At 48.3% G+C, this 13,007-nt stretch overlaps 1 protein-coding gene across 1 annotated transcript in view; it reads left to right on the top strand.

The window, feature by feature from the left end:
• The first annotated feature begins 8,799 nt into the window (after positions 1–8,799).
• kcnk3a (potassium channel, subfamily K, member 3a) overlaps positions 8,800–13,007 on the top strand; it is a 33,453-nt gene continuing 29,245 nt past the window's right edge. Inside the window, exon 1 of the mRNA XM_064340847.1 lies at positions 8,800–9,396. Within this exon, the coding sequence (XP_064196917.1) occupies positions 9,114–9,396 (283 nt within the window). The 5' untranslated portion in view covers positions 8,800–9,113. The remainder of the gene's footprint in view (positions 9,397–13,007) is intronic.

Here is a 13,007-nt window from a genome sequence, read left to right as displayed (position 1 = left end):
TGCAGAGTTTATATCCAGATGTGATGAAACGTGCTGTACTGGTGTAACACTCTCTGTGTATGCTCTCTTGCATTTGGTTAATTGCGCACATTTTAAATGTGTTGATGATCAGTTAAAGTGAAGCTGACTGAGTTGCTTTTGTCCGTTAGGACTGACACCCGTAACTGATGGTGTTTTAGGAAACCAGGATGAAGGCTGCTTCCTTAATTTTAATGAAGCTTAACTTAACATTATTCTGTACATGCAATGTGTGTGAGTGTGTATGTGAGAGTGTGTGTGTGTGTATGTGAGAGAGAGTGCGTGTGCGTGTGTGTGCATGCATGTGTGAGTGTGAGTGCGTGTGTGTATGGACAGGGGGGTGCAGCTCAGATACTGTGGCGAATGCAAGTGGTCCCTGAGCCAATCAGAGGGGATCGTTCCCCAGTGCAGAGTTGGGATTGGCTCGCTCTCATGGTTCTCCTGGGTGTCACAAGCCGTTACTTCTCTAACACTTCAGAGGGATCGCCTACGGCAACGGGGGAACCGCCAGCCCAAACTTCCTGTGACCTTCTGCGGCCCTCCCCTTAGCATTCCTGAAAAGCGCTTTACCATCTATGATCTTTATTTCTGATCTGTTATCTTTAGAAGTATGATGATGACCATTGTTATTATTATCATAATTATCATTATCATAACCATCATGGAAAATGTCCTCATGTTTGTTATTGGCTTACAACAACATTGAAGCTGAAAATACTGTGTATGCAAACAAATAATATGAATGTACTTCTTTTAAAGCATACATAAAAGGAATTGTACTTCATATTTCACTGCACACTTTACATTATGCTGTTCTTGTAAGTAATACATTATTAGATATTAATAACAAGCATTGTGTTCAAAATGTGATTGTTGCTAGTTAGTCTGCATTATTAAATGTAAGCAAATGTGTTGCTAAGAAAGAGGATAGGGAGGCCCAATTGGCTGTTGACGAGGGATTACAGCATATCAACAGTAAGTATTTAAACAAGTGTGAGATTTCACCCTGTGGGAGCTCTGGGCCTCCTCCTAAATCCTTTTTTAAAAATCAATTGTGAGATTTAAGAAAGTTTAATGCCGTTATTAATTCGCTGTTAAACAACACTTTGCAGCGCAGTGTCACATATAATTCTCGCATCGATTCGGTTAATGGCCTGCCTCAGATTGTGTTGCTAGGAGAAGCAAGAAAACACTGGTGCCACGAGCTGGAGATGATTTAGCACGTAGCCTTGGCTACCTGTCTGAGGAACACCCCCACCTCCCCCCGCCCGCTCCCCCCAGCGAGCAGCGAGGCCTATGTAGGCTACTCCCTGAAATCGATACCAGCCCACAGAAAACCGTCTATAATAACACAGAACTACATAGACTCCCTAAGCCTGTGTTTAGCTGTGGAGTTCAAATGAAAAGGCCGGTCTGTTTGATTAACTTAGAGCCCCAGCAGAACTCTCCGTGACACCTCTGCGAGGCAGAACAGCGAACAGCCCCGCCTGAATAATGCATCTGTCCATGTCGAGGGAGAGGTTTAAGAATTTATTAGCTCAGAGATATGAGGCCTGGCTTCCCAAGAGATGTAAGCACTTTAAAATCGAGGTGAAATTTTTATGACGGCGTGAATAATTTATGCGGCAGTGCTGAACGCATTGTTTTGACGCGCCTGTGTCAACAATGCGAAGCCACGCCTTCTGACCATCGGCGCTTTCGCGTGTTCCCTCCAGGTGTCCCATCCTAGGCGTGCGGGTACATTACATTACATTACATTACATTATAGGCATTTAGCAGACGCTCTTATCCAGAGCGACTTACACAACTTTTTACATAGCACTTTACATTGTATCCATTTATACAGCTGGATATATACTGAAGCAATGCAGGTTAAGTACCTTGCTCAAGGGTACAACGGCAGTGTCCTTACCCGGGATTCGAACCTGCGACCTTTCGGTTACAAGCGCAGTTCCTTACCCACTGTGCCACACTCCGGTAACACCTGTCATGTGCCTCTGCGAGACAACCGCGCCTTGAACATCATTAATTCATGAAAGGGGTCGTGCGTTTCGCTTATGGATACGAAATTTGACATCCCAACGGATAATTTATCTGAGCAACGCTGCGGTGCGCTCGAGATTCCCCAGAACCTTGCTGAGCCGCAGGATTCGCCGGGGAAAGCGGCGCAGCCCTCTGAAGCACTATGGGAAACCCGCTTCAGCCGCCGCGCTAGTTCTGCTTGTTTGGGGGAAACTGCACGGGGACGCACCGCGAGGCGCAGGCCTCTCCACGCCTCCCCGATGGCACCCCGTCGTCGCCAGCAATCTCGCGAGTGACTCTCCGCCCACTCCAGCCCCCTCCAGAGCGGCACTCCACCCGGCGGCACCCGCTCTCAGTCACGCTCCCAGTCTCACTGCAGCCAGCCACTGCATTCTAATCGCCATATTAACCAGGGGTCACCCGCCAACAAACACGGAACGGAAAGCACGAGGGGAAACACACACACACACACACACACACACACACACACACACACACACACACACACACACACACACACACACACACGCACACACACACGCACACACACACACAAACCTCAGATCAAATCCTCCGTGGCGTGTCCTTCTTCTCTTGCAGACAGAAAGACATGCACGCATGGTTAAAAAAAATGTTATTACATAATAAAACAATGGTATCTGAACAGGCTTCGTAAATTAGCTGGCAAGTGCACACTTCACTGCACAGTTCCTGCAAAGAGGGCTCGGCTAACTGCACGCTCTCGCTGGCCACATTACCCCACATCATACTGAATATCGAGCCACTGCTTCAGAAAGAACATTACATTGTTATGAATATTTGTTTTGTGTGTGGAGGCTATTTAAATATAATTGCACATTTTGTGCCTCTAGAATCGACCTGGCCGTTCCGGCCCGGTGGGGGGGGGGGGGGGGGGGGGGGTGGGGCGGGGGGTGGGCGGAAAACAGACTCCTTGTCCACCATGTCTGCTGTGTCCAAGAGGAACCGTGAGTCCCACCAGGCCCGGAGCCACACCATCCTTGCAGTAGACACACATGTAAGAGAGGAAGAGCAGATTCAGCTGAATGTTGCTGAATCCTGTGTGTTTAAGCCTTTAGGAGGCTTTAAGTTTGTCACAACCCCAATCCCACGGAGGACACTGCTGCTGGTTTTCCCTCCAGAAATGTATTGAAAATCATGTACGTTTTATATCCATTTCATTAATAATTTCAAAACGATTAAGTGCAGTTCTGGTCAGTCCATAACATGAGTAAATTTAGCTGAGTATATGTTCGATTGCATTTTAAAAATGTAAAGCAGAGGGAAAAGAACTGCAGGAGGACCAGTGAGATACTTTCAGGGCAGACTGCTGAAAGAGGCGGAGGGCTGGCCTTTGGAAACAGGCTGATATTAATATTCTCTGCCGCGTGTGGAAGGGATCGTTAATGACTTCACAATCCACTGAAGGCGTTTCATTATTTACACATTGTCTCCGCGCGCGTCTCTTCAGCCCCTAAATGGCCTTATGATGCATGGAGGCATTCAGAGCGCAACTCTCCCGCGGATGTAGCCGCGGGGCTAATTGCTAACCTTTTTCTGCAAATAGACTAATTAATCTCACGCCGCCCCGTCGCTATTGGAATTCAATGTGACGGAGAAGCCGGGGATTAGACTGAGACTGCGCTGGTGCAGGAGGGTGAGAGGAGAAGCGGGGATTAGACTGAGACTGCGCTGGTGCAGGAGGGTGAGAGGAGAAGCGGGATTAGACTGAGACTGCGCTGGTGCAGGAGGGTGAGAGGAGAAGCGGGGATTAGACTGAGACTGCGCTGGTGCAGGAGGGTGAGAGGAGAAGCGGGGATTAGACTGAGACTGCGCTGGTGCAGGAGGGTGAGAGGAGAAGCAGGGATTAGACTGAGACTGCGCTGGTGCACGAGGGTGAGGAGAAGCGGGATTAGACTGAGACTGCCTGGTGCAGGAGGGTGATGAGAGGAGCGGGATTAGACTGAGACTGCGCTGGTGCAGGAGGGTGAGAGGAGAAGCGGGGATTAGATTGAGACTGCGCTGGTGCAGGAGGGTGAGAGGAGAAGTGGGGATTATATTGGTTGGGGTCATATCTTAGCCAAAATAAAAGCGCTTTACTGCTGTACTGCTTCACACTGCTGTTATAGTGTGTTGCACAGCTTGCTTCGTGCGTGCCAGTACAATGTGACCGACACAAAAAACAACAAGATGACTGGAAGATAACAGACATAAAGGTTTGGGAGTGACAGCAGCACCCAGCATGCACTGGGGTTTATGGGTGTCTGCTGTTGTAAATGAACAATGTGATGTAATCCAACTCCTCCAGATGACAGGAGAGCCTGTGGGAGCAGCTGGGTCATCATCAGCCAAACAGGAGGCGAACAACGGCCCCTTCAGACCAGCTCAGAAGCCTGAGCAGATGTCTCTGGTCTGTCGCGTCTCCTTTGATTCCAAAAAAATTGGCTTTTTTCCATGAACTCAGTAGCATGATCCATATGGAAATCAGATACACCGCAATATATTGAGACAAAATATATTAGGCACATTAAGATTATATTATATAAAATTATATTAAAATTTTATACCAACACTTGGCAAAATATTGGCAAATATACAAATTATTGCAACCTTCATATATTACACTTTATTTTGAAATAGGACATAGCTGTGAAATATATTTATATTTTCATGACACTTTTCAGAAATATCCAGAATATTTACAGTGTACTGCAGCATGTTGCATTTCCGTGAGGGAGAGGACTTCAGTGACGCGAGCGGAGTCGCCGGCGGAGGCGGTGGATGTCAGAGGCGGGCATCAGGCTCGATGCTCCGCGGGCATCGGCGCTCGGAGAGCGGGGTGAGCCGCGTGCGAGGCGAAGGACATCGCGAGCGCGGCGAAGCGCGGCGCAGCGCTCCTTCCTTCCCTGTCACTGCTGACTGCGCTGACGATGTTTTCATGCCAGGGAATTACGTAACGCGCGCTCTCTGTCAAAAAATAGATAGATAAATAAATAAATAACGAAAAGACGGTGCCACTGCACTCTCTATAGTTTCGACGCATTTGATTTAATCAATAACCAAGACCAAGGCGGAAGCGAGCTGCCTTCTTTATGGTTTCCCGAAAACACTGCTATCACACGACAATATTTACATTTCAATAGCATCCCGTACAGTGTTTGCAATCGTGGTGTGCTATGGCAACCGATTACATAGGTAGCTAAACTTTAATTTTCATCAACATGATAAAATGGCTTCAATTAGACAATGGCAAGAAGGCATAAACCACATTACAAAAGTGGTAAGGTACAAATACACAACACATTTCAACAGCAAATTATGAAAAACAGATTCGAGCCAAATTCAATATTTGGAGCAATCATTTCAACACTGAAAATCCAAACAGGCTCCCCTGTCTCAGAATATCACAAGCATCAGAGTCACGAAGCGTGGGGCTCTCTCTCTCTCTCTCTCTGAAACAGTTTCCTCCTGTGTGGGGACTCAGTAACGCTGTGGCACTGCTGAACCATGTTTCTCAGAAAACTATGAGACCATCGGCCTGTGAACGGGGGTAACTGCAGGTACAAGCACACTTTCTCATATTAAACAAAGAAAAATTATAAATAAATACCAAATATGGAAGGATTTCACACAAGGGCATGATTAGTTATTGATTTTACTCCACGTAACATAAAGAGGGCCATTATTTATGGAACGATTTGCACATGAAAGCACTTTCTTCCTTGTGAACATAAGGAGAATTGTAAGGGGTGTGGAGGTGTTGGGGGGCAGGGCGTTGTGTGTGGGGGTAGGGGTTGTGGGGGAGGGGAATGTGTATCTGATGCGAAAAGTGCTATTTCCACAGCACAATGCAGCAGCTACTTAATTGAGTGCATGTTATTGAGAATAAAACATGAGCGACCCATGCTGAGGAGGATCTTAGAAACAGCCCTTTCACAACAGGAATATATACAGGAACATATTGCCTTAAAATGGAAAAATATACTGCAGTGCAGTGAATAATGCTTTTGATTACATGAAAGCACTCTACACAAAGGCTTTGTCAATGCATTGTAAGTCTTGCTTAATAATGCATTTGATTAAATATATTCCTATATATCCCATTGCGACCAAAGTAGCAAGAACTGATATATGTTGCAATATATATGTTGTTGCTGTTGTTTAAATGTGGCAGAAGTCCTATTTCAATCAATGAGTCCTGATTTTATGTTTCACCATTTACCAACAAGTTTTCACACAGTGGACCTTTCTGAAGTAAGTCTTTTATATTCCTTCCACTTAAGCCACTGGCCCCCGATGCCCATTTTTCTGAAGGGAATTCTGGGATTTGGGGTTTGTGCAGTGAATCTGACAGGAAGTGTCTCCCAAGGGGCCACACAGACACATACACCCTCCGGCGGGTTTCCCACAATGCACCTGTCACTGCAGACCAGCCTCTTCACAGCCTCAGGAACTGATAACCACGGCAACGGCATTCCAGAGGACGCCCCCCATCACCATAATGCACAGTGACAGGGTAACCGTGGTGACAATGACCCGCTTTGCTCTCCCAGCATGTGTGTGTGTGTGTGTGTGCGTACATGTGTGCATGCGTGTGTGTGTGTATGTGTGTGCATGTGTGTGTGTGTGCCCCCAGTTTGCTGGAGAGGAAGAGCCATTGCAGTGATGTTGATATCGACACTAAATTGATTTTTATAAATGGCGCAAGTGTTGTAGCAATCATACACGTCAAACACAGTGAAGTCACAACAATATCGCTGATCATATAAACTGTAGTCGATGATGATTCTCTCCTTAATAGATCATACTAATAACAACTCTTATGAACCAAAAACAAATAAAGCAGAACAATGTGTGCACTGCGTGACCTTTAATAATGCACAAACAACGGGAGACCATGCGAGCAGATAAAATCCCGGAATACAGTCTGACGCAAGAGCCCATCCATGGCTCAGGAACACTCATTAAAGGTTACTCTGTCTGTCTCTGTGGGCTGTGTGTGTGTGTGTGTGTGTGTGTGTGTGTGTGCATGTGTGCGTGTGTGTGTGTGTGTGCATGTGCGTGTGTGTGTGCATACGCGTGTGTGTGTGCGTGTGTGTGTGTGCGAGTGTGTGCATGTGTGTGTGTGCGTGTGCATGTGTGTGTGCGTGTGCATGTGTGTGTGCATGTGTGTGTGCGTGTGCATGTGTGTGTGCATGTGTGTGTGTGTGTGTGTGTGCATGTGTGTGTGCGTGTGTTTTTTTTTCTTGTTTTTTTTGGGGGGGTGGGGGGGTTATGTCTGTATTTCTGTTGGCTCATTCAAATTAAGTTTTATAAAGCCATAAGGTTTTTATTGAATGAAAATATTGATCTTAGCTCACAGCAAGTTCCCTGCAGTGAGGCTCATGCATGTATGCATAGGCTTGGATTGGCAGTTCGGCATCTCATTAAATCTGCCTGTGCTTTTCCAGGCATCTTCACACCTGCCCCTGTACCTATAACTGCCCCCCGCCCACACCTGCCCACCGCTGCTGTACCTCTAACTGCCCCCCCCCCCACACCTGCCCAGCGCTGCTGTACCTATAACTGGCCCCCCCACACCTGCCCAGCGCTGCTGTACCTCTAACTGCCCCCCCCCACCTGCCCAGCGCTGCTGTACCTCTAACTGCCCCCCCCCACACACCTGCCCAGCGCTGCTGTACCTATAACTTCCCCCCCCACACCTGCCCAGCGCTGCTGTACCTCTAACTGCCCCCCCCCCCCACACCTGCCCAGCGCTGCTGTACCTCTAACTCCCCCCCCCACACCTGCCCAGCGCTGCTGTACCTCTAACTGCCCCCCCCCCCCCCCCACACCTGCCCAGCGCTGCTGTACCTCTAACTGCAGCACTGAGACCTACTGCTTCAGCAGGAAGGCGCAACCACCCCAAACCCTAACCCCCTCCTCCAAACCCCACAGTAAATCTGAGCCCTCTCCAGAAAGACAGGCTGCATGAAGGCCAAGCAGGTGAGTGTGCACGTGTAGGCGGGAGAGCTGCGGTATATCTGTAAGCAGGTCTGACTCCCACCCACAAATCCAGTTTATTACAGCGAATAGCGCCTCACGCGCTGTGGCTTTCCACAACAACAAAAAACGTACACGTGCAGAAACCATTGTAGACTTATCTGATCCTGTCACTAATTCACTATCCTATTCACGTCAATGAAACACGCGGTGCAAAGTGTAAGCGTGCCTTCTGGTTGTACGTATAAATAGCAAATCACATGGCGGCGATGTACAAGCCAAAAAGAAAAACATTAAAAAAAAACGTAAATGCGTGCGCAGCCATGGCGCGAGACACTGGATCAGATTCAACTCCCGCGCAGCCTTCCCCCGAGTTATGATTCAGCTGAAATCATTTCGCACGAGACACTGTCCCTTTTCTCACGGACCAAAAAAAAAAAAAAAAAAAGACTACAGCATTGCACTGTACACGGGCGACGCAAAGAGAAACATTTCCTTGCTTAAGTTTCTTTAAAGAACAAATCACTGTTCAAACATGCGGGACACATTAATAGTTTAATTTGATGTTTTTGTGCTATATATAAGTTACATGCTTCATATTTTAGTCGTCATTTAGTCTTCCAGTGACGAAGAGAAAAATAAATAGTAGCACTGTTTCCCTCCTGTCCCTTGACGCCCATTTCCGTGAGGCGATTGCTCAGCCAAAGTAGGAACCCTCCGCCAGCGCCGGGGAGAAATTATTTTATGGAGAGAGAATGCGGAGAAATTATGTCACTAAAGAAAACACAAGCACACCTCAGCGAAAAATTACCAAATAAGGCACGCACTGCACTGCACACACTCGCGTCTCGCGCGGAGTCCCGGGGGAGTCGGATAAAGGAGGGGGTGTGTGCGGGGGTGGTGCTGAACGAACAGCTCCCGTTAACAGCGCGCTCCAGTAAATAAAGTCATCAGTAGACCTCGCGGCGCGCAACAGTCACCGAAAGACACAGTGGAGCCATGAACCAGCAGCCGAGCTCTCCGGCCTCCAGACTCGCGCTTAAACTTTGGGAGCCCGTCAAGTCACCCAGACCATGAAGAGGCAAAACGTGAGGACTCTCGCGCTCATCATCTGCACGTTCACCTACCTTCTGGTTGGAGCCGCCGTCTTCGATGCCTTGGAATCTAAGAAAGAGACCACTCAGCGGAAGAAACTGGACGTTAAAAAATCAGACCTAATGGGCAAGTACAACCTGACGAAGGAAAACTTTTACGAGTTGGAAACGGTTGTGTTGCAGCTGAAGCCGCACAAAGCCGGGGTTCAGTGGAAATTCGCCGGGTCTTTCTATTTTGCCATCACTGTGATCACGACCATAGGTAAGAGCGCGTGCTTTCCAGATAAAACGTATCATTCATACACCTGTGTGTACATAGCCTATGAGTGTTTTTTTCCAGGAGCAAAAAGCAAAACAACTCCCGAACCAGAACCGGACAGCGTTCAAATTTTAGTAAAGAATGGTGAAGAAAGATAACATTAACATTTTACATGGAGATATTTTCTGTTTCAAGACCTTACCTGTTACGGAAGCGTACGCGGACCGGCAGATTTATGGCAGAGTTTAGCTCACGCGAATGATGCAAACAAGTACGGCTCACTACAAAGTTTCGTGTAGAATACAATTTTGTGTAGGATACAATTTACTTAAGCCGTAAAAGAGCAAGTTTTTCAAAGAAATGTTTCGACAAACACAGTTTCTTGTCTATGTTTGACAGGGGAAATGAGGGTTAAAACATAGAAAATGTTTAATATGTCTGGAAAATAGTTCGAACTTTGTAGGAGTTCACTAAGGTACAGATCTGCTCTAGCATCGCTAAACGAGAAGACTGCCATTCCACGTGCTCCTGGAGATAACACGTTAAACCGTTTATTTGACTACTTCTTGCTAAATATCATTCAGCTTTAATCTGGTGCGTTCATGGACAACATTCGATGACTTCTCTGACGCACAGGCGCGATCGGTCTAGATTATTATCCCCGGGGGAAATTTTCGCTCATTTAGCTTTAAAATGTATAAAGTGTTATTCCTGACAACTTGTCAGAATCACTGAATTACTTTGTAGAGCTAGAAGGCACGGTTCAATATTTCACATGTTCATTCCATTGCACCACGCAACGCAAGTGCTTGTTTTACGCAGCCTATGATTTACAATAAGTGTGCATGAAATGATTTATCAGCAAGATGTTTGAAAGAAAAGGCACATTGATGGACAGAACGCAGATGTGCTACAGCTCTAAAACAAGACAACCGTGCTAATTGCACTCCTGCATTTGAGGTTTCTGCGTTTGCTGTTGGCACAAATGCATTTCAGCAAATGATCATTAATGTGTACCACACGAGGATTAGGGTAGCTTTTTAAAGAATTAATATAACACCAGTTTACTTGCTAATTCCAGTCACATCCACTGCTGTTGATGTTATTCATTTGCATTACGTGAGCATGGCCTATATATAATTAAGTCGTGTGGAAAGGTCTGGTAAATAAGAATCACATGCATTTTTATTTATTATTTTTTTTTTTTTACAAATTACATTTTAAAAATAAGAAATAGGTGGAGGTTTAAAAAAAATGTAAAAAAAAAAAAAAAAACAGGAAAAAATATTGCCCAAATTAATGAAGACCCAGTTCCAGCCTGCAAATACTTTGTGCTTCCATTTTAACATATTTAGGTCAGCCAGCTTAAACAGGTTTTTGTGTTCATTTTAGGAGCCTGAGCCAGGTACTCCACCTGAACTGCTTCTGTGAATACCCCCCTGTCCCCATGTAACCGTGTGAGACAGCGCAGGCCCTGCTACCCCCCTGTCCCGCTGTAACTGTGTGAGACAGCACAGGCCCTGCTCCCCCCCTGTCCCACTGTAAACCGAGACAGCGCAGGCCCTGCTCCCCCCCTGTCCCGCTGTAACTGTGTGAGACAGCGCAGGCCCTGCTACCCCCCTGTCCCGCTGTAACTGTGTGAGACAGCGCAGGCCCTGCTACCCCCCTGTCCCGCTGTAACTGTGTGAGACAGCGCAGGCCCTGCTACCCCCCTGTCCCACTGTAAATCGAAACAGCGCAGGCCCTGCTACCCCCCTGTCCCGCTGTAAACTGTGTGAGACAGCACAGGCCCTGCTCCCCCCCTGTCCCGCTGTAAACTGTGTGAGACAGCGCAGGCCCTGCTACCCCCCTGTCCCGCTGTAACTGTGTGAGACAGCGCAGGCCCTGCTACCCCCCTGTCCCCTGTAACTGTGTGAGACAGCGCAGGCCCTGCTACCCGTCCCCCCCCTGTCCCCGCCTGTAACTGTGTGAGACAGCGCAGGCCCTGCTCCCCCCTGTCCCGCTGTAACTGGAGACAGCGCAGGCCCTGCTACCCCCCTGTCCCCTGTAACGTTAAACAGCGCAGGCCCTGCTACCCCCTATCCCGCTGTAACTGTGTGAAACAGCGCAGGCCCTGCAACCGCTCTGTCCGCTTGTAATGTTGAGACAGAGCAGGCCTGTCTCCCTGTCCCGCTGTAACGGGAGACAGCGCAGGGCCCTAGATACCCCTGTCGTGTAAACCGAAACAGCGCAGGCCCTCTCCCCTGTCCACTGTAACTGTGTGAGACAGCGCAGGCCCTGCTCCCCCTGTCCCACTGTAAACCGAAACAGCGCAGACCCTGCTCCCCCTGTCCCACTGTAAACCGAAACAGCGCAGGCCCTGCTACCCCCCTGTCCCGTTGTAACTGTGTGAAACAGCGCAGGCCTTGCAAGGCGCTCTGAACAACAGCATCTGTCAAATGTCTACAATGTTAATGATGTAAAGATGAACTGTTTTTTTAAATTCCTCCCTCGGAGTGAAGGAAAAAAAATCTTTAAGGTCAAATTTAATTTGGGCCTTAAAATGAATACTTAATGCCAAACAGTGTTAGTCTAAACCTAGCGGCGTAGCCTACTTTATCTCACCGCTGTGTATCTCATGAAGGACTGCGCTACGGCACCTGTGACCTACAGGCAGTGACCTGCATGAACCAATGCAAAGGCCGTTCTCCAGAGAGAAGCACTGTGATTGGTTCATCGAGTCTCTGAGACCACATGACACCGCCCCATTATCATTGTTACTGCAGCAACAACAAATAGCAATTATATTACTTGTTGAATATTTATTGATTATTTAGAAGGGTATGCCACAGAAAAAGGGAACTGTAACAGGATGGATTACAGTCTGAACGAGCACAGCAGCGTAATTGTCGGGGCTGACATTTGAGAAAGCCGGTTGGAAGTGCGGGTGAGTTCAGCGCACGGAGAGAGCTCTTGGGGAGGGGCGCGCGTGGCCTTGTGTGGACGGGACGGGGCGGGCTGTAACCGGAGCTCGGGGCGAGCGCTAATTGCGCGCTAACAGGATAGCGCCCCAGCGCACCGGGCAGCGCTTCGCCCAGCGGGTTAGATATCGATGCCGATCCCTCGCCGTGTTCCGCTGTGACAGACACGGCGGTGTCACTGTGCGCCCAGCGCCTATGTGATCCGCTCAGTCCCGTCCTCTGTGCTTCGCCAGCGTACTCTGGCCTTGTGTCACTTTCCTTAGAAAATATGAATTAAGTATTACTCCACTTACTTGTTTATTTGCCCCACTATGTAAGTCTACCGTGCTATGCGCCTGTGTCTCACTGCTCATGCGGCTGTGTGGGCTGATTCCGGACCGCAGGCGGAAGTCTCCCGGAGGGGGGTGAGGGGTGGGGGGCGGGGGGTTCAGTCAGCGCGGTGTCCCTGCCCTCGTCCCATAAGACCAGCCGAACCCCTACGGCCCGCCTGCGCCAGCAGGGGTTACTGTGGCAACGCAGCCAGCAGGCCGCTTAGAGAAAAGAAGCAGAAGTCGGTGAGCTGCCATGAGACTGTCCGCTACCGGATGTGACATCACACCCCTGGAGAGCCAGTAAGAGTGTGGTTAGCCCCATTAGCTGGGGACCCTGGTCTTT

This window comes from Anguilla rostrata, chromosome 6 (genome assembly GCF_018555375.3).
Source record: "Anguilla rostrata isolate EN2019 chromosome 6, ASM1855537v3, whole genome shotgun sequence".
Taxonomy (NCBI): Eukaryota; Metazoa; Chordata; class Actinopteri; order Anguilliformes; family Anguillidae; genus Anguilla; species Anguilla rostrata.
This window is presented reverse-complemented; position numbering and strand designations above follow the sequence as displayed.